Genomic DNA, 20,760 nt, shown 5'->3' on the forward strand with positions numbered 1-20,760 from the left:
CCCTCCCCCTCTCGCTCTCCCCTCCCCTCTCTCTCTCTGTCTCTCTCTGTCTCTCTCTCTCTCTCTCTCTCTCTCTCTCTCTCTCTCTCTCTCTCTCTCTCTCTCTCTCTCCTCCCCTCTTCTCCCTCCTCCTCTCCCGCGCTCCCTCCCCATGTATCTCTCTCGGAACCATTTTGACTGAACAAAGTTATCGAAATACAGCACTGTAGCTCCAGAATGTTATTTTCTGAATAGTCTAGATTTTAATAAACTTTATTAAAAACTTCTCTCTCTCTCTCTGTCTCGCTCTCTACTTTGCTCTCTCTCGTTCTCTTTTTCTCCCTCCCTCTCTCTCTATGTATCTCGTTCTTTTTACCTTCCTCTCTCTAGTTCTCGCTTTCTTCCTCTATCTCTACCTTGTGCTGCTATTTAGACACCATTAATAAGTCAGTTCTTTCGTTCTTCTACGAAGTGTATCTTCTATTTATAACTGCATCAAATATAAATTTAACTTGAAGGAAATTCAATTACATCTATTTATAGGCCAAAATTTGTCCTATTATCCTAGATTGTGGTCACAAATGTGAGAAGACGTGCAGAGAAAAATGTTCTGTGGATGACTGCAGGAAGCTCGTAATGGTACCCCATATACTGTCATGTGGTCATAAGGCTGCTACTTTTTGCAACAGACAGAAAGGTAAAATTTCAAATATACTTCGCAGTTTTACAGAATTAGTAATATCTCAGTTCTTTCTTGCAACAAGCAAAATGGTAAAATTTCGATTTTACACTTGAATCTTGCAAAAATGGCAACATTTAATTTTCGTACTAGGTAGTATAATAAATTTGAAGTTTACATAATTATCATTTCTTCTGTTGTCCTCGTTTTACCCCCGTTGTCCTAAAAAAAAAAAAAAAAAAAAAAAAAGTTAATTTCAAAATGTATTTCTTGAAAAGCCAAAAGCCACTAAGACTTTCACTCTCTCTCTCTCTCACTCTCTCTCTCTCTCTCTCTCTCTCTCTCTCTCTCTCTCTCTCTCTCTCTCTCTCTCTCTCTCTCTCTTTCTCTCTCTCTCTATCTCTTCCTTTCTCTCTGATTTACTTTGAAATATTGAATAGTGATATCTCCTCCATATCACTGCGTGATATGGAGGAGATGTGTTCGCCAGTTTTTTAGACTTAGGGAAATGTAGTAATTACGGTATAACAAGTCAAAAAAGGGGACGCTATATCAAAACTACAAGCACTGTTGAAGGTGCACTGGCGAAGGCCCATGAACAGAACGTAAGGTGCCAGGAACAGAGCATGTCTTGTGTGCCCATTAACTAGTCTAAGCATGGACAATCAGGGAAATTGAGGCAATTATAAGTCAGCTAAGCTGTGAAAACCTGCTGCATCATAAGGAACTTTGAATTTCGACTGAAATGCTAAAGGACCGGGCCGAAGAATGGACCGGGCAACCTATAACAGTCGAAACTGGCACTAGTGTCGGCAAAAAAAAATAAAAGCCTTCTAGCGTTTGGAGACGCGACATTTTTTAAATCTTGTAATCGTTTTTCTGTCAGGGGCTGAAATCAGAAACTTATTATTACACTGAAAAAAGCCAAAAGCTGCCAAACGCTAGATGGTGTTGAGGTTGTTTTTTGTCGACAGTAGCACCGGTTCCCGCTCTTGTAAGTAGCTTATACTCTTTGGTATCACTGTATTGTGATAAAGCGTGAAATATTCGCAAAAGACTTGTAAATAGGACGAATTGTAAACCGGTGCAGAACTAAACATACTTGGCGTGAAATGAGCAAAATTCTGACTCAGGGCAAAAACCAGCTAAATCCCGACCTTGTATAAACACGACTTTTGGAATTTTGGTGACGCGATAACTGGTGCTAAAACAAGCTAGATTCCGATTGAATGCAACAACTAAGTTTTTGTTCAATACAAAAACGACCTAAGCCCAAACTGGGGAGTAATTCAGTGCAAATTCGAGCTAAGTTGTAACTCCTTGCAACAAGTTTCTATGGATAAGTCCTGGATCAGTTTATGATCGTGGAGCTGGTCACTCATGCACACTCCTTTAATATTTGTGCTTCCTTAGACGAATGGGGCAGTGCTACCCGCTATATGCCAGTATTCTCCTAGAATGTAGCCTGTAGGGCTGGCTGACATTGTTCTTTAATCTAAATTCACAAAATTCTTCATTACCTGATAACTTCTATTCTAGCTGCTACCAAAAGCTCGTCACAGCCTTGAGGCAAATACATTTATGAACATCCCTCCTCCATCCTGCTGTAGTTTCTGCTATTCTAATTCCAAAGAAATTCTCGAATATTTAGGGAATTTCTAATATTTATATCTAAATTATTAGCATATGTTGCTACTGAACTATATATGTTTTACAACTAATTAATTTCTAGCACTTATGTTTCGTGATATATATTTCAGTGATGATTTTAGATCAATCATGAGATGGTCTGATCAATTGAAAACACCAGATAACACTAGTAATTAAAACACAGATATGTACACAGAAAACATGGATAACACAGATATATATATACACACACACACACACACACACACACACACACACACACACACACACACACACACACACACACACACACACACACACACACACACACACACACACACACACACACACACACACACACACACACATCATATACACACACACACACACACACACACACACACACACACACACACACACACACACACACACACACACACACACACACACACACACACACACACACACACACACACACACACACACACACACACACACACACACACACACACACACACACACACACACACACACACACACACACACACACACACACACACACACACACACACACACACACACACACACACATATATATATATATATATATATATATATATATATATATATATATATATATATATATATATATATATATATATATATATATATATATATATATATATATATATATATATATATATATATATATATATATATATATATATATATATATATATATATATATATATATATATATATATATATATATATATATATATATTAGTATTCACCATTGATATTATTCTATATAGAAGGTATCAACTAGTATCAGTGGCGTCATTTTGTTATTGGTGGGGGGGGGCAGTTGTCCCCTAATAATTTGGAGAAAATTATAATATAGCCCACGCCCCTTGACTCTCCGGATGGAGACACCTCTTGCCCTCCCCCTCCCCAAGGAAAATGCTGGAGCTACGCCTCTGACTACTATGTAGTGTAGTATAGGGTATGGTATAGAACGGTCTTGTATAGTGTTATACCATATACTGTATTATATAGTATAGCGTAGAGCGCAGTACGTACTCCCATCCGTGTGGGTTTGCCACCTCGGGGTGTCTCCTTGGATAACACCATGACAGTACTTTTGGTATGCCCCCCTGATTCTCAAAGTCGTCGACAATACTGGGAATGGACGGTCTGAAAATTTGTCCTGCTAGCGCTGGAGAGGTCGCCCTCTTGGGTGAGAGCCATCAACGGCATCAACTCTTGTTTTGAAAGATATTTAGGCCGATGGGCTGAACACATACACCCCCCCCCTGGATCATGAAAAAAATTTTGCTACTTTCTTTATAAAATATTCTTCTTTGATATCCTCATTAAAAAAACTGCCTCAATAGGTGTTGAAAAATACATCCCCTCCCCCTAAGTTTTCGTTTATTGGCACTCCTGATGGAGCACCATAAAAAATACCGGCTATGAATCTAAAAACAGAACACTATTATACTTCAACACTTGCATTACATTTCATGATATTCAGAAGAGTTCAAAATAATGTTGAACGATATTGTTGCGTCAAAACCATTTTTTAAGCCACTAAATTTTAGCTTAAGCCATGTTCCTAATTTTTCAACGTACTTGAAGATGAAGTTCAGTAATCTTCGAAGGCAGTGAATTGTCAAAGTCCTAGCCATGTTTCTGGACTATCTTGAAGTTTAAAGATTCAATTGTAGTCTAACCATGATGCGAAAATAGTTGCATGAATTTTGTTAAAGTAGGCGTAAATTGTTTTTGTACAAACTCTGTTAAACTCTGTTTTTTAGGCAAAACCTGTTTTTGAAGTTATTGGTCTTCATGTGACAAAGAACTAGCTTAAGAATATGTGTAAAAGATTAGAAATTTTATGACCGAGAGCCTCGATCAACTTGACTAGGTTATCAAGAGGAGTTAGGCTGTTTTTGCTTTCTAACGACTGTATGTCTTTTACTGGCTCTCTCTTTTGAACTGCTTTTTTTATTTCTGCCCTCTGTTTCTCTTTACTGACTATTTATTTTTCTTCTGTTATTACCGGCTGCATCTCTTTCTGTCGTTTTTTTTTTAACCAGGTGCATTAACGGCCAATTCTTTCTGTTTACGGTTCGTGTTTCTGTTTGTCGTTTTGATTATTTAGTAGTTCTAAATTATATTGAAATTTAGTACTTTGAAATCAAGACAAGTTTATAGGAGCTATATGTAGTGCTAAATGTGTGCTATAATGTTCACCAAAATATAGTGCAGTAGTGCAGTAGTGCAGTGCAGTAGTAGTGTGCTAAATGTGTGCTATAATGTACACTAAAATGTAGTGCAGTAGTGCAGTGCAGTAGTAGTGTGCTAAATGTGTGCTATAATGTACACTAAAATGTAATGCAGCACTGCAGTGAAGTAGTAGTGTAGTGTAGTAATGTGGATATAGAATGCCTCGGATAAGCAAAACCCGGATAAACATGTAACATGAAAAAGTTATTCCTTAAATAAATCCATAGTTGTTTTTGTTTTCGTGATTGCGTAAATAAGTTTGTGGGATAGTATGCGCTGGGAATAAACATTCATAAAACAAATAGCTAATGTAATGCTGGCTCCTTGAACGCCAAGGACCGCTCAAAAAACTTTGAACATGTCATTGAATTAAAGAACCTTTGAGGGTTCATTTAGAAAACTCCAAAAAGTTTGCAGATTCTAGAAATGTCCCTTACGACTGAATCTGAGATTATTCAGTAGCAATGTGATCCTCGAACATTTGCTATACCTCAGAATACTGATACCACAGGCAACAGTTAGATAAAAGGTTACTTGAACTTGAAAGCATATACTAGCCTCGCATCCTTAACCTCCAATGGACATAATGAGGCATAAACGAGACTTTGAGAGGGTCCACGTTGCAACCATTAATCAAACGCCAATGGATAAAATAACGCCAATGGAGGCACTAGGCACCTCATCTGAATTCCTGAAACTCAGCTCCCCAAAGCGATCCTCAAGCAAAAGATTTCCCTCAAACATAGCTAACCTAAATCCCCAGGCATCTCAGCAACCCGATTTGGGAAGACTTGTGCGCTGTGGCGTACTTGAGGACAGACTAGTGACTCTTCTTGGAGGTCCCATGTTCCTCTAGGAGCACAGGAGGACCTGAGGTCTTAGGTACGGTCATGATGTACGATCATGAGGTCATGATGTACGATCATGAGGTCATGATGTACGATTATGAGGTCATGATGTACGGTCGTGATGTACGATCATGAGGTCATGATGTACGATCATGAGGTCATGATGTACGATCATGAGGTCATGATGTGCGATCATGAGGTCATGATGTATGATCATGAGGTCATGATGTACGATCATGAGGTCACGATGTACGATCATGAGGTCATGATGTACGATCATGAGGTCATGATGTACGATCATTAGGTCATGATGTACTGATGATGTACATGATGTAAATGTGTGCTATAATGTTCACCAAAATGTAGTGCAGTGCAGTAGTAGTGTGCTAAATGTGTGCTATAATGTACACTAAAATGTAGTGCAGTAGTAGTGTGCAGTAAATGTGTGCTATAATGTACACTAAAATGTAGTGCAGTACTGCAGTGAAGTAGTAGTGTAGTGTGGTAATGTGAATATAGAATGCCTCGGATAAGAAAAACTCGGATGACATGGGCAGTGTAACATGTAACATGAAAAAGTTATTTCCTAAATAAATCCATAGTTGTTTTTGTTTTCGGGATTGCGTAAATAAGTTTGTGGGATAGTATGCGCTGGGAATAAACATTCATAAAACAAATAGCTAATGTAATGCTGGCTCCTTGAACGTCAAGGGCCGCTCAAAAACCTTTGAACATGTCATTGAATTAAAGAACCTTTGAGGGTTCGTTCAAAACACTGGGAATTTAACGATATGGATTGGCCAAGAAAGTGTTGCATTTAGAAAACTCCAAAAAGTTTGCAGATTCTAGAAATGTCCCTTACGACTGAATCTGAGATTATTCAGTAGCAATGTGCTCCTCGATCATTTGCTATACCTCAGAATACCGATACCACAGGCAACAGTTAGATAAAAGGTTACTGGAACTTGAAAGCATATACTAGCCTCGCATCCTTAACCTCCAATGGACATAATGAGGCATAAACGAGACTTTGAGAGGGTCCACGTTGCAACCATTAATCATAGACGTGATAAAATAACGTCAATGGAGGCACTAGGGCACCTCATCTGAATTCCTGAAACTCAGCTCCCCAAAGCGATCCTCAGGCAAATGATTTCCCTCAAACATAGCTAACCTAAATCCCCAGGCATCTCTGCAACCCGAGTTGAGAAAACTTGTGCGCTGTGGCGTACTTGAGGACAGACTAGTGACTCTTCTTGGAGGTCCCATGTGCCTCTAGGAGCACAGGAGGACCTGAGGTCTTAGGTACGGTCATGATGTACGATCATGAGGTCATGATGTACGATCATGAGGTCATGATGTACGATCATGAGGTCATGATGTACGATCATGAGGTCATGATGTACGGTCATGAGGTCATGATGTACGATCATGAGGTCATGATGTACGATCATGAGGTCATGATGTACGATCATGAGGTCATGATGTACGATCATGAGGTCATGATGTACGATCATGAGGTCTTGAGGTACGGTCTTGAGGTCTTAGGTACGGGAAGGATTCCCTCAGAAATAATTTTTACGTGCATGCCAGAAAATCGCTTATGCTCTAATAGCTTCTTTGTTGTCCTTTCTATTAATATGATTTTTTCAGCTGTTACCAAGGAATTCCTTGAGGGTCTATTGCCACTTTGTCAAGAACCATGTGGTAGTCTTTTAAGCTGTGGCCACATCTGTAGGGGAAAATGTGGAGAATGCTGTCAAGGGCGATTGCATAAGCAATGCAGTGAGAAATGTGGTCGACAGCTAGTGTGTGGGCATATTTGTGAGGAGGGGTGCTCAACGACTTGCCCTCCATGCAAGGAAAAATGCTTGTTCAAATGCCCGCATAGCAAATGCAAGAAGCGATGTGGCGATATGTGTGCATCTTGTGTGGTGATTATATTTTTCTTATTTTTTGTACATTTAAAGCTTCAGCACTAGAGTGGGTCTTTGCCTTAACCAGAACAAATTTTGGCTCCAAATATGCGGAGGCGAATATACGATGCTTTCAGTAATTCGGTGTTCTGTAAGATTAAGACCCATTCAGGACAAAATGTAAATATCCAACCCAAAGTTTTTTAAGAAACATAAACATCTTATTCAAAGTTTTTTTTTGTTGTTGTTGCCAACTCCATAGTAAACATTTATGTCTTCCCCTTCCCCTTTAAAATTAACATATTCTTTAAATTAGGGGAGAGGTTGTTCTTGTTTCAAATAGTAAAGTGTTTTTCATGCTTATTATTATTAGTAGTAGTAAAATATATACAACCCAAGGTGAATGTGTTGCTTTCTGGTTTATATCACTATGGAGCTTCGGGGATTTTCTTAAAGTTTATTTTTCTTAAGATAAACCTCTTTAAGATTAAGAGTTTCTTAAGAAAAAACCTATTTAAAAACAAAATTCTTGATCTTACATCGTTGAGAACTTTTTGGCCAAAAATTCAATACGGCCATCCACCAAGTGGCTAGCGCACAATGTCCCTTTCCTCAAGATTATACATGTTTAGAGCACGTCCGTTTTTTCTTAAACACCATATGACATTGAAAATCTCTTCCCTATGACTAATTCACAGTGCTAGGAGCTCTTAACGTTTTTCCGGTATACCCTCCATTGGTTGCCAAACAAGATCTTCACCCCTTCACTTGACTGTCAAAATAATGCTCATCAGTTGCTATTACGACTCCGAAATAACTATTGATAAAATTGATATGATTACCCAGAGATATAGTTGCATAATCCCAGGATTTGATTTATAAGCTCCCCCTACTGCTGCTAAGAATTCCTATTCTTGAAAGAGCTTTGAATTCAAGATTTAAAAACGAGCAATAAGCTATGACAAACTTCCTCAGACTATCTCAGATTAACCAATAATGACTATTCAATAAGAAAGAAGCTTACTCTTAATTGTCAGACCATGATCAGGAGGGAAATTGAAATTGTATATCACTGACGAAATTGATATAACTCAATATAAAAAAAACTGCCACCAAAGATACAAGAATTGACCAATCAAGTCCACTTAATTCCAACCAAAACCTTATTCAAACAGGTAATGAATACGCGCAAGGGAATCAGTATCAGTAATACATGGACAAAATGAAGAAATCAATTAAAGTTTGCGGAATGTTGATAGAAAATCAAATTTTAGTAGAGCTGAAAAAATTTAATATCTTTTGAAAGTATGGGTAACTTACCAGAGTGAGAGCTGGGACTAGAATCGACAAAAAAATACCCTCAACGCCATCTACCGTTTGGTGACGCTTGGCATTTTTTTTCTGCAATAATAACTAACTCAATTTGTGTAGCTTATGGAATTAGTATAGTAGTAAGTGTCTAATCTGAGTTCCTGATAGAAAAACGATTAAAAAGCTTGAAAAGTGTTAAGTGTCACTCTAGATGGCGGTAATGTTTTTTTGCTGACACTAGTGGCAGTTTCCACTTTTATAAGTTTCCCATACTCTTTGATAAAGACACTTAAAGTGTAGCAGAGAAGACAAAACTCGAATTTATATGAGAGGCAGGATCGTATCCAATTTTTTCTCCGAGGGGGGGGGGGGGGGTACAATAGGATTGCTTGTTCGAGGAGGGGGTTACAATTTATAAACACATAAAAAAAAAATTATATTCATTTTTGTTACGTTTTTACGAGTCGGACAAACATTTCGGAGGGGGGGTCAAACCCCAAACCCCTCTAGATATGGCCTTTATGAGAAGCGAGAGGAAAGCTATCTGATAATAAAATGAATGTCATCTTTGACATCCACCAGTTGGGCTACAGGCTTTCCAGTCCAAAGTCTATGGTAATTTTATATCGTCTTGTTTCAAAGCAGCTGGAGCTAATTTAGACCATCTTCATTGAATTTTCAAGGATAATTAATGTTTACGAATAAGAGTGGTGGTACCTGTTCCCTTTCTTTTCTCTCAAAAACCTCTTCAATGGCTTAAATGTTATTTATATTTTATTAAAAACAACAAGTCTTTTGGATAGTGTGGTTTTTATTTTTCAAAAAATCAATAACAAAAAAGAAAAAAAAAGAATCACTGTAATAACCAAGATAACTGATAGTAACTAATAGGAGTAGACTGATTGTTCAATATATATAATATAAGATATTTATATATTATACGATTTAATTTATAGTGTATGTATAGTATTCATCCGTGGAAGTATGTTCAATCTTGTAAAAAAAGGAAAATTTCTTGAGATCTGTTTTGTTTTCATTAAAATAAAAATAATGCTCTGGCCTTTAGAAGACTTGGGGCCATTTACTATGCTACCTTTTGTGGTATTTTTTTTTCAAGTTTGGTCATTCGCATAACTTCTGTTCATTTGAATTTCAATTATTAGCCATCACTAATATGTGTTTGTTTTTACCTTGAATTATTATATGAATTTATTAAGGCTTTTCTTTTGTTTTCATACCGCTCTTTACTTTTCTTTGAAAACTTATTTTGGAAAATGTTTTTTTTTTCAAAAATGTATTTTAGAAAATATTTTCCCAGCTACTTCTAGTTACAAGCACCTGGAGACTAAACCTCGACAAAGGCTAACGAGTTGACGTAACATACCTTGATCTTAGTAAAGCCTTCGATAAAGTTTCTCATTCAAAGCTCCTTCATAAGTTAAGAAACCCTGGGATTGCGGGCAAAGCTCTTAGCTGGATCACGAATTTTCTGGCAGGAAGAACTCAGAGGGTGAAAGTAGATGGCCAGATTAGAACAGTTGGGACAAAAATATCTAGCGGTATTCCACAAGGCAGCGTCATCGGGCCCCTGCTCTTCAATCTTTTTGCAAATGACCTGCCTGACAGTATTAACTGAGATATTGCACTCTATGCTGACGATACAAAGTCTTTTAGACCTATCAACTGCCCAAATGATATTCAAGAACTGCAGACGGATTCGAACAAGGTAGTTGATTGGATGAGGACGTGAGAAATAGAGGTCAACATAAACAGAAGCTCCCATCTCTGCCTTGGACCACAGTATTTGAACTCAACCTCTTTAACACCAGTCTAATACCAGAAACATCTTTTGAGCGGGACCTCGGAGTAATAATAGGCACTGACCTAAAATTCACCAACCACTCTGAATCCATCGTAAGCAAAGTTTCGAAAGTAGTTGGACTTACTCGTAGAAATGTCGCCCTAAACGATTCTCAGCTTTTTTCAACTCTATTTAAGTCTCTGGTTCGGCCTATCATTGAATATGGCACACGACAATAAGAACTCACCTTCAAAAAGATATTGATGCACTTGAGAAGATTCAGAGAAGAGCAACAAAATCTGTACCAAAACTAATAGGCCTCTCTAACTGTGAACGATTGGAAAAGCTGTCACTTCCTTCCATCTCCTATGAGACTCCTCTGAGGTGATCTTATTGAAACTTTCAAGATATGTCACAAGCACTACAATAACATTGGATCAGAGGAAATACTCTTCTTCAGCACAAAAAATCTACGAGGACACAACTTTAAGCTAAAACAAAACATTTTCAATAGAGAAGTTGGAAGGTGGGCCTTCTCAGACCGAGTAGTCAAGGAATGGAACACCCTCCCCCAAGAAATCGTTATGACTGACTGTACCAACTTTCAAGAACAGTATTGACAAGCTTTTTAGTGAAAGCAAATTTTATAGAGGCAAAAGCTTTTATTGCAGTGTATTATTGTTATTATTATTACGCTTTTCTTTTGTTTTCATACAGCTCTTTACTTTTCTCTGAAATCTTATTTTGGAATTTTTTTTTTTTTTAATTAATATAATCAAGTGAGAATTTTATTTTTAAAATGTTTTCTTCAGAAGTGTTGTATATAGCCGAGGGCTATATTTGGCCTGATTAGTAAAGAAGAGTTAGTTTACTGATTTGTAAATTTAATATGTCTCGTATTTGGTGATACTTGGAGGCGGAATGTGAAGAAATTTATATTTAATTTTTTCACTGGAAACTTTTAACTGTTTTGCTTTTCATTTAGCAAATATAATCCTCGACTACTTGAATTGCCGTAATTGGCGTTCAGTTTCAATAAATTCATTATATTAACCTGTATTACCGATTGAGTTTTAAGGTCAGCATTTTTTTTTTTTTCTAAACAGGGCCTTGTGCACAAATCTGCCTATATAAGAATAGTAATTTCATAAACAATCAGCCTAATGCAACGAAATGTCGATATGGTCATTACAAAAAATAAAAAATGTGAAAAATCTATCGTTCGGCGTTACAAAACTATTTGTCAAAAAGAACCAAGTGAAAGTATTTTCCCATTTGAGAAATGTAATTTGAAATATGGGTGTGTGGGTGTGAGAGCATCCGAGCGACGACACCTTTCAGAAGACTCTTTGTAGTTAGTCGCTCTGTGCTAGACTACCTTACTTTTTAATGATCTTTTATTTCCTAGTTTTTATAAGTAAATGAATGAACGACATTAATTAATGTAATTTCGCCAATAATTTACCTTTTTGCTTATCCGCTCAACTGTGTCTCGGGTTATCATATATCATCTTTATTTCTCTTTTTTTGTGGGTTATAATCATTCTATTTTTATAATTATTTCTCTTTATTATTTATAATTGTTATTATATATCATTAATATTATTGTTATTATATTATTATTATTATTATTATAGGTTATAATTATTTCTCTTTTTTATGGGTTATAGCTCGTACAAATATGGTATTTAGGGCTGGAATAGGGGCAGAGGCGTAGGAAATATTACCTTGGGTTAGGCTGTGTTTTTTTTGTGTAGGGTCATGGATTTGATTTTAAAACGATTCTTTTCTTTTGCGAATAGGAAGCTTGTACATGGTCCTGTGAACATAAGAAATGTTATTTGAAATGTGGACGTATGTGCGAACGCGACCCCTGTGATGAAGCCTGTCTGAAGATCCTCCCTTGCGGTCACTCGTGTGTTGGCTTATGTGGAGAAGAATGCCCCAAGCAGTGTCGAACGTGTAGTAGAAGTGAATTGGAAGAATTTGTCTTACTTGGGAACGAAACTGATGACGACGCGAGGTAATTGAACTTATTCTAAATCAGCACTGCCACGTGGGTTATTTTCCCCCTACTCTCGTCTATATTAGCCCTCTGTCTCCATCCTTTAAGCCCCTTGTTCCGTTTCTATCAGCCCCTTTCTTCATTCCTGGAATTCGCTATATGGCTTTTCTAGTTATTTTATAAGATTTAAGAGAAAATTTACGACAAACACATTCTCTTGTTTTGGAGAATCCACTGCTATGTTGGCAACCAGAAGGAATGCCGCTAGTCTTACTGATAGTCAATTTGCATCGCTAATTCGCTTGATACACCACCCTTGTCTTTTATCTAGTTTCACTTCTAAGTTATCTTTTATTCTTTTCGGTTGAGCTGGCCCTTATTTCGAATATTCATGCTAAACAGAGTTTCTAAGAAAAATCCCGGTTCGAACCGAAACTGATCCCAAAGTTTTCAAGTCCGAGCCCAAACCGAAATCTCTAATTCGGCCTGAGCTTTGAACATTCCCAATGGTCTGAATCAAGGCTGTCTGGTTTCTGGCCTATTCTCGGCTTTACTCCCTAAAAAGGTTTTAGAGTCTCGGTGATAGTTCTGATAATATAAATGGTCCTATTTCCAAGTGACTTGGTGCTCATACGAAGTAATTTCGTAAATAATTTCTTAGACTACACTGCTTTTCCATTTACAGATCTTAAGAGAGATATAAACGGGTGTAATTTAAATAAAAAAAAACAACAACAAACTTTAACTAATAAAAAACCGAAAATTTTGACCACGTCCGGGAGCCCTCATCAACGGGAAAAAATTAAACACAGTTAAGCACAACATATAAAGAAAAGACAAAAACATATTTTATAGTGATTGTAGCATTTCTGAGGTTATAAAGATATCTCATTGTCAATTTGAAATTTTACGAGTCACAATTTGGTTTACCAGGCTCAATCCTTTGTCTCTGTGCTTATTCAGGCTTTTATAGCGATTGCAGTATTTGGAAGGTTTATTAAGATGTGAGTTTATTCATTTGTTTGCTTTTTTTGTCTTTTTCTTTATTTTTTGTGTTTTATTTTTTCTCCGTTGATAACGGCTCCCGAAAGTGGAGCAAAATATTTGAATTTTGATTATTTAAATTTTTTTCCACACTTTCATTAAAATTATGCCTGTTTTTTTCCCTAAGTTCTGTAAATAATTTCATCCAAGCCTAAGCATGTTTAGTTGGGTATCAGTATTTCAAGTCCTAGACCTAGACCTAGTCCTAGATCTATATCTTGCAATTTTAGCGTTTGAAAGATATTTTGATCCTCCTATAATTTTGACAATTTTAAATTTAGTTTAAATTAACCTAGTACCCAAACTAATATTAAATTGGCATTAATTAATTAATTAACATTTAATCTTCTCTGCTCAAGGAACATGCCTATTGGGTTTTAGAGAAATCGGCCAAATATTTTTTTTCATGGACTTGTCCTACTGTAGGTAAAATTCCGGCTGATTCAAATCTAATAGCCAGCTTAATATTTTACAAAGAAAAAAGATTCCTTTAGGCCCCCTTTGCCTGTGGAATCACGACGAGTTTCAAAATAATAAGTCTATTACCAAATGTTACCGTTTACGTAAGGTGTTCTGTATCTGCATCAACCGGACTGGGAGGTAGAGGGCCGACCATAGGTATCACGGTCAGTCTATAATGGCGATCTTTCTCCGAGGGACAAGTTATGGTTAGGCAACTGAAGCTTTACTACCCATAACGCTAGCCCTGAGGCTGTTCAGCAGTGACCAGGAGTGCAGTGTATAACAAACTGTCCACCATCCAAAAATAAGAGGTCAAGGGACGGTGGTGGATTTGCAGTGGGCAAAAGAAAAAAGCAAAAAAAAAACTTATCTGGTGCTTCCTGAGTTTGCACCGGTCGTGACCCAAAACTTTTAAAAGTGCCGATAGGGGTTACGAAAAGGTTAAAGGTGATCCCGGGCAAAGTTGTCTATCTTTGGCTGATGCATTTCCGTTTGGGACATGAAACTGCAGAATTATTTTTTAAATAAATAAGTTAAAATAAGAGGTCAAGGGACGGTGGTGGATTTGCAGTGGGCAAAAGAAAAAAGCAAAAAAAAAAACTTATCTGGTGCTTCCTGAGTTTGCACCGGTCGTGACCCAAAACTTTTAAAAGTGCCGATAGGGGTTACGAAAAGGTTACGGGGTAACAAGTTGCCTCGTTTATTAAAACGAGGCAAGACTAAGCATGGGAGTGATCCCGGGCAAAGTTGTCTATCTTTGGCTGATGCATTTCTGAGCGTAACGGGCATTTTAAGATTCAAACTTCGGTCAGATAATTGTTCAAATTTTGACTTTTTTTCGTTGAAAATAATAAAGACTTCAACACCAGGTCGTCAATAAAACCGAATTGAATTCAACTAATTATTGAATTTCAGGTTTGTCTACTTGCCGGACTGCAGTCATGCAATTGAAGTCGAGGGCACGGATCATTGGATGAAGTCAACAAACAAAGACTTAATTGAAATGCGACGCTGCCCACGCTGCAGTACTCCAATTTCCTCCTTCATTGGTCGCTACGCAAATATTATAAGGCAAACATACCGTGACGTTGAAGCTGTGAAGGCCCGCTATTATAGTGAAAAGAACGTACTGGGAGTAATTCATGCTATGAGAGATAAATTAAGAAACTTCAAACTAACTTCAAAAAAACTTCAAATACGAGTCGAAGAAACTTCAAATCTGAGTAGGTCGTTTTCATAGTTCACTGGCTTGGGGTTTTTTTTTCATTCTTTGATTTTGCAGTTCTATTTTCTCTCAAGGCCTTTTTACAGATTTTTTCTTGTTTACTCTTTCGATTTAATCTGAAAATTTTTTATTCATTTAGTTTTTTTTTTTTTTTTTTTTTTTTTTTTTTTTGCCATGTCAGTTCTCGTGAATTATTTCTATAAGATCTTAAATATTTTGCATATTTCAATCATCTTTTCCATTTTTCTCTTATTTACTGTGTCGATATCTTGTCCAGTCTTTCCACTAGATTATTTATTTCCTTTTTTCCAGGTGGTTCTTTTTCTAGTCTTTCCTTTAGCTCTGGGATCTGCTTGTTTATTTCCTTGTTTAAGAACAAGTAATTTTCTTTTTCTATGCCTTTTTCTTTTTCAGTCTCTGTTAGATCTGAAATAACTTTTTATTCATTTCTTTGTTTGCCTTCTTTTTTTCCAGTCTTTTTCTTTTTCCAGGATATTTTCAGTCTTTTAGTAATTCATGTATTCATTTTGCCAGCATTACGAGTGAAAAACTTCCCTGTTTAGATGTCCAACTGAAAATATGAACAGGTTATAATGATCAGAAAAAAGTAACTCTAACAAAGTTAACCAATTTCTTCATCCAGATGTCAAACTCCAACATAGATGAGCATAGCCACTAGCGTTCGAAAGGGGTGGCACTGCTATTTCAAGATTGATTCAAGGGTCTCCAACATAAAAAAGCAATTTGAAACATTCTTTTTTTTTTGTGCGGCTCGACAAACCTAGCCTGAAGAGGTGGAGGGATCAAAATATTTTAGAAATGAAACAAAAGCCTTAAATTTTTTTTTAACAGGCCGACCTTGTGGGAAGCTCTAAAAGTGAAGTTTTAGCGAAATTTTTTTAAATCTTCTGGGATCTGAGTGCATTATATACACTATATATTTAAAGGAATCTAGTTGTATTATTCAGTAATTTGTTGTATTACCTGACGGGTTGTTTTCCGTTTGGGACATGAAACTGCAGAATTATTTTTTAAATAAATAAGTTAAAATAAGAGGTCAAGGGACGGTGGTGGATTTGCAGTGGGCAAAAGAAAAAAGCAAAAAAAAAACTTATCTGGTGCTTCCTGAGTTTGCACCGGTCGTGACCCAAAACTTTTAAAAGTGCCGATAGGGGTTACGAAAAGGTTACGGGGTAACAAGTTGCCTCGTTTATTAAAACGAGGCAAGACTAAGCAGGGGAGTGATCCCGGGCAAAGTTGTCTATCTTTGGCTGATGCATTTCTGAGCGTAACAAACTGAGCCTAGTCATAATGACATAGTCGTGGTATAATAGTGGACGATAGACAATAGGAGAGACAGAGGTGATGTGTCCATTACAGTGTCCAGCACTATTTGTATGAAGAAACGGACGTGACACGGATAACTCAGCGAACAATGTTGGCGTAAAGGAATGGGCATGGGGCAACCCAGCCAGCAAGGGAGCCATGACGTGAGTGGAGCATAGTTCTGGGAAGCCTAAAAGACTCCCAGCACCGGGAGGATTGTCCCTAGAGCTTCCTGCTGAATTATTGCGGAGGATTAGCTTCCTGCTGAATAACCGAACGAGCTAGTAGCCGGGTAACTCCTTCCGGTCTGTGTTAATCGAAAATATTGTAAGTCACTAGTTTCACAAAAATTGCGCCATCGGAGTACCGCAGCTATGAGTTAGCTCTTTTTCGCTCTAGAAGGTTCATGCTAGAGCGCAGGGCAGATGCCCCCGCCAATAATTTGGAGGTAAAATTATTATATAACCCATGCCCCTTGACTCTACGAATGGAGACCCCTCTTGCCCCCTCCTTCATAAAAATGCGGGAGTTACATCCCTGATAATGTGTTACCAATGTAAATGAACTGGAAACGTTTCAGCAGTGGCTCTAGTTCAGGGTAACAAACTTGGCCAACAACTCTCATTGCCGTAACTCATTTTTCGCACTATTTCGGATAATTACTGGCAACAAAATGACACCAGAAGTGCCATTTCCAAAATGGCCTATTCTTGTGTTGAGACAGAATTCCCAGTTTGTACGCTGAAATCGGGATTTGTTACATGATTCTAGTTTATACATCATGTCTAGCTTTCTACTAAAAAGTTGGCAGTTGGGTGGGGGCGGGGGGAGGGGGGGTCGGAATACGGGCCAAATTTTTAACTCAAATCTTACGCACCTAAAATCTTTTCGTCTATTCTAAGAAAAAAGGATGTATTTGTGAAAAAATTTAAGGATCTGGGGCCTGTGCTCTTGGGACTTTAATAGTCGCCCCCCCCCCCATGGAGGTGCAGTTTTGGGTGATTGATCATTCCGAGTATAATTACTATTTCAAATTTTTTTTTTGTTCGGTGGCATGGGTGTTAAGGGTATGTACAAGAGCAAAGAGGGCACAAGATGGGCTGGACTCATCTTCGATCATGCTTGTCTCTTGAAACAGGCATTTTAACATTCAAACTTCGGTCAGATAATTGTTCAAATTTTGACTTTTTTTCGTTGAAAATAATAAAGCCTTCAACACCAGGTCGTCATTAAAACCGAATTGAATTCAACTAATTATTGAATTTCAGGTTTGTCTACTTGCCGGACTGCAGTCATGCAATTGAAGTCGAGGGCACGGATCATTGGATGAAGTCAACAAACAAAGACTTAATTGAAATGCGACGCTGCCCACGCTGCAGTACTCCAATTTCCTCCTTCATTGGTCGCTACGCAAATATTATAAGGCAAACATACCGTGACGTTGAAGCTGTGAAGGCCCGCTATTATAGTGAAAAGAACGTACTGGGAGTAATTCATGCTATGAGAGATAAATTAAGAAACTTCAAACTAACTTCAAAAAAACTTCAAATACGAGTCGAAGAAACTTCAAATCTGAGTAGGTCGTTTTCATAGTTCACTGGCTTGGGTTTTTTTTTCACTCTTGGATTTTCCAGTTCTATTTTCTCTCAAGGCCTTTTTCCAGATTTTTTCTTGCCTACTCTTTCGATTTAATCTGAAAATTTTTTATTAATTTTGTTTTTTTTTTTTTTTTTTTTTTTTTTTCGTTTTTTTTGCCATGTCAGTTCTCGTGAATTATTTCTATAAGATCTTAAATATTTTGCATATTTCAATCATCTTTTCCATTTTTCTCTTATTTACTGTGTCGATATCTTGTCCAGTCTTTCCACTAGATTATTTATTTCCTTTTTTCCAGGTGGTTCTTTTTCCAGTCTTTCCTTTAGCTCTGGGATCTGCTTGTTTATTTCCTTGTTTAAGAACAAGTAATTTTCTTTTTCTATGCCTTTTTCTTTTTCAGTCTCTGTTAGATCTGAAATAACTTTTTATTCATTTCTTTGTTTACCTTCTTTTTTTCCAGTCTTTTTCTTTTTCCAGGATATTTTCAGTCTTTTAGTAATTCATGTATTCATTTTGCCAGCATTACGAGTGAAAAACTTCCCTGTTTAGATGTCCAACTGAAAATATGAACAGGTTATAATGATCAGAAAAAAGTAACTCTAACAAAGTTAACCAATTTCTTCATCCAGATGTCAAACTCCAACATAGATGAGCATAGCCACTAGCGTTCGAAGGGGGTGGCGATGATTCATCGCCACCCCCTGGGGTGATGGGGGTTCAAGATTGATTCAAGGGTCTCCAACATAAAAAATCAATTTGAAACATTCTTTTTTTTGTGCGGCCCGACAAACCTAGCCTGAGGAGGTGGAGGGATCAAAATATTTTAGAAATGAAACAAAAACCTTAAATTTTTTTTTAACAGGCCGACCTTGTGGGAAGCTCCAAAAGTGAATTTTTAGCGACAAATTTTTAAATCTTCTGGGATCTCAGTGCATTATATACAATATATATTTAAAGGAATCTAGTTGTATTATTCATTAATTTGTTGTATTACCTGACGGGTTGTTTTCCGTTTGGGACATGAAACTGCAGAATTATTTTTTAAATAAATAAGTTAAAAAGGGTCGCTAACTATCGGATGTTAGACTCACTGAATTCTCGATATAAAACTCTACCCATTTTTATATTTTCCATTTGTTTTAAATGGGAAAATTTCCTAAGTAATTATTTAGTAGCTTCTCAGATAGTCCTACGCTGCAATTTGGCTACAGTTGTAGGGGGTTTATTTAATTGAGTGAACTTACCCCTGATGATTTGAAGAAAGTAGTTGAACAATTTAAATAAAACTTTAGGATCAGCTCCAAAATCATTTTAGGAAAATTCCTGAAAATATCATGCTGTAAGCTAAAATGATAGAAATACAAACTTTATCCAGATGGCGATTCTCTACCACATCTCTTGTCACGAACTTGAAACCATGCTCCTAAAACGAACTGCTAACATGAATTGTGTTTATTGAAGAATTATAGAGGAAACTAAAAAGTTAAAGAAGGCTTAAAAAGGCGAATAATCGGAATTAAAACAGAATTTATTTTTTTTCGTAAACAGTTTGGTCATCAAAATGTATGTCGGGTACTTTTTCACCGATTCGAAGAACACTAGGAGCCAAAATAGTTTTGAGTATTATGTTTTATACTTAATATTTTACATCCGGTATTTTATATTCTATGTCTTATTCTATATTATTATATTCTATTTTGGAATAGTTCTTAAATTTTTAAATGTTCTTAAAACGAACTGCAGACATGAGTTCTGTTGGTTGAAGAATTATATTAGTAAGTTAAAACTGAGAGAAGGTTTAAAAAAAGGGGATGAGTTGAAATCAAAACATAATTTATTCTTTAATCTGGGCAGTTTCGATCACCAAAATGTATGTAAGAGCCAAAACAGTTTCGAGTATTCTATATTCTATGTTATATTCTGTGGCTTACATTTTATATATTATTCCATAATTTTTATATTCTAAAAAATATAACTCACGAAATTGACGAAATTCAGTTTATGAAATTTATTTTAATGCTTTATACTAAAAATGTTGAGCTGGAAAACGGTCTACACACGAATGGAGTTTTTATTTCGTAGGATTGGCACGACAGACCGTCCAGACAGCCTACGATAATGCAAGTTAATACATTATCATTATGAAACCGCTACTCTTTATTGAGAGAATATTCCTAGTTTCCAATCTAAAAACAATTCTTTTTAAATCATCTAGTTCGATTGCAGCAGCATACAATTTTATATTATTGTATATATTTTATATATATTTTAAATATTTGACTCAAGCTTTCAGAGGTTTTTTGGAGTTGATATTTCAGCTGGTTTCAGAAAGGTTCGTTCACACTAACTCAATTACTTTCTTTAAGTGGCTACTACACCATAAAGAATCAGCCTTTCTTTTCCATTATAAACTCTTTTAGTTTATGTGGCCAAACTACTTAGAATTGATAAGGTGGTCTTGCCATAACTTGTAGCAGACACCTACTTTCCTTGAAATCTAAGAGAAATCTTGTAACTTCTCTTGTTTTGTGCCGGAGATACAGATTTTTGTTTTACTGAAACTTATATCGTTAGGAAGTGTGTATTTTATCTTTTAGATTAAACAGATTAAATTTTCCCTAAAAATTATAGCTATTCCCTAAAAATG

The 20,760-nt window shown here is 36.6% G+C and overlaps 1 protein-coding gene across 1 annotated transcript in view; it reads left to right on the top strand.

Annotated features, from left to right (window-relative positions):
* The window catches only part of LOC148940263 (NFX1-type zinc finger-containing protein 1-like), a 77,439-nt gene that overhangs the window by 44,423 nt on the left and 12,256 nt on the right, over window positions 1-20,760 (top strand). Inside the window, exons 7-10 of the mRNA XM_089106118.1 lie at window positions 523-676; window positions 7,081-7,361; window positions 12,258-12,478; window positions 14,882-15,189. Coding sequence (XP_088962244.1) covers window positions 523-676; window positions 7,081-7,361; window positions 12,258-12,478; window positions 14,882-15,189 — 964 coding nt within the window. The remainder of the gene's footprint in view (window positions 1-522; window positions 677-7,080; window positions 7,362-12,257; window positions 12,479-14,881; window positions 15,190-20,760) is intronic.

The sequence above is a fragment of the Artemia sp. Qi Xiang Cuo genome, chromosome 20 (genome assembly GCF_049724085.1).
Source record: "Artemia sp. Qi Xiang Cuo chromosome 20, ASM4972408v1, whole genome shotgun sequence".
Classification (NCBI taxonomy): Eukaryota; Metazoa; Arthropoda; class Branchiopoda; order Anostraca; family Artemiidae; genus Artemia; species Artemia sp. Qi Xiang Cuo.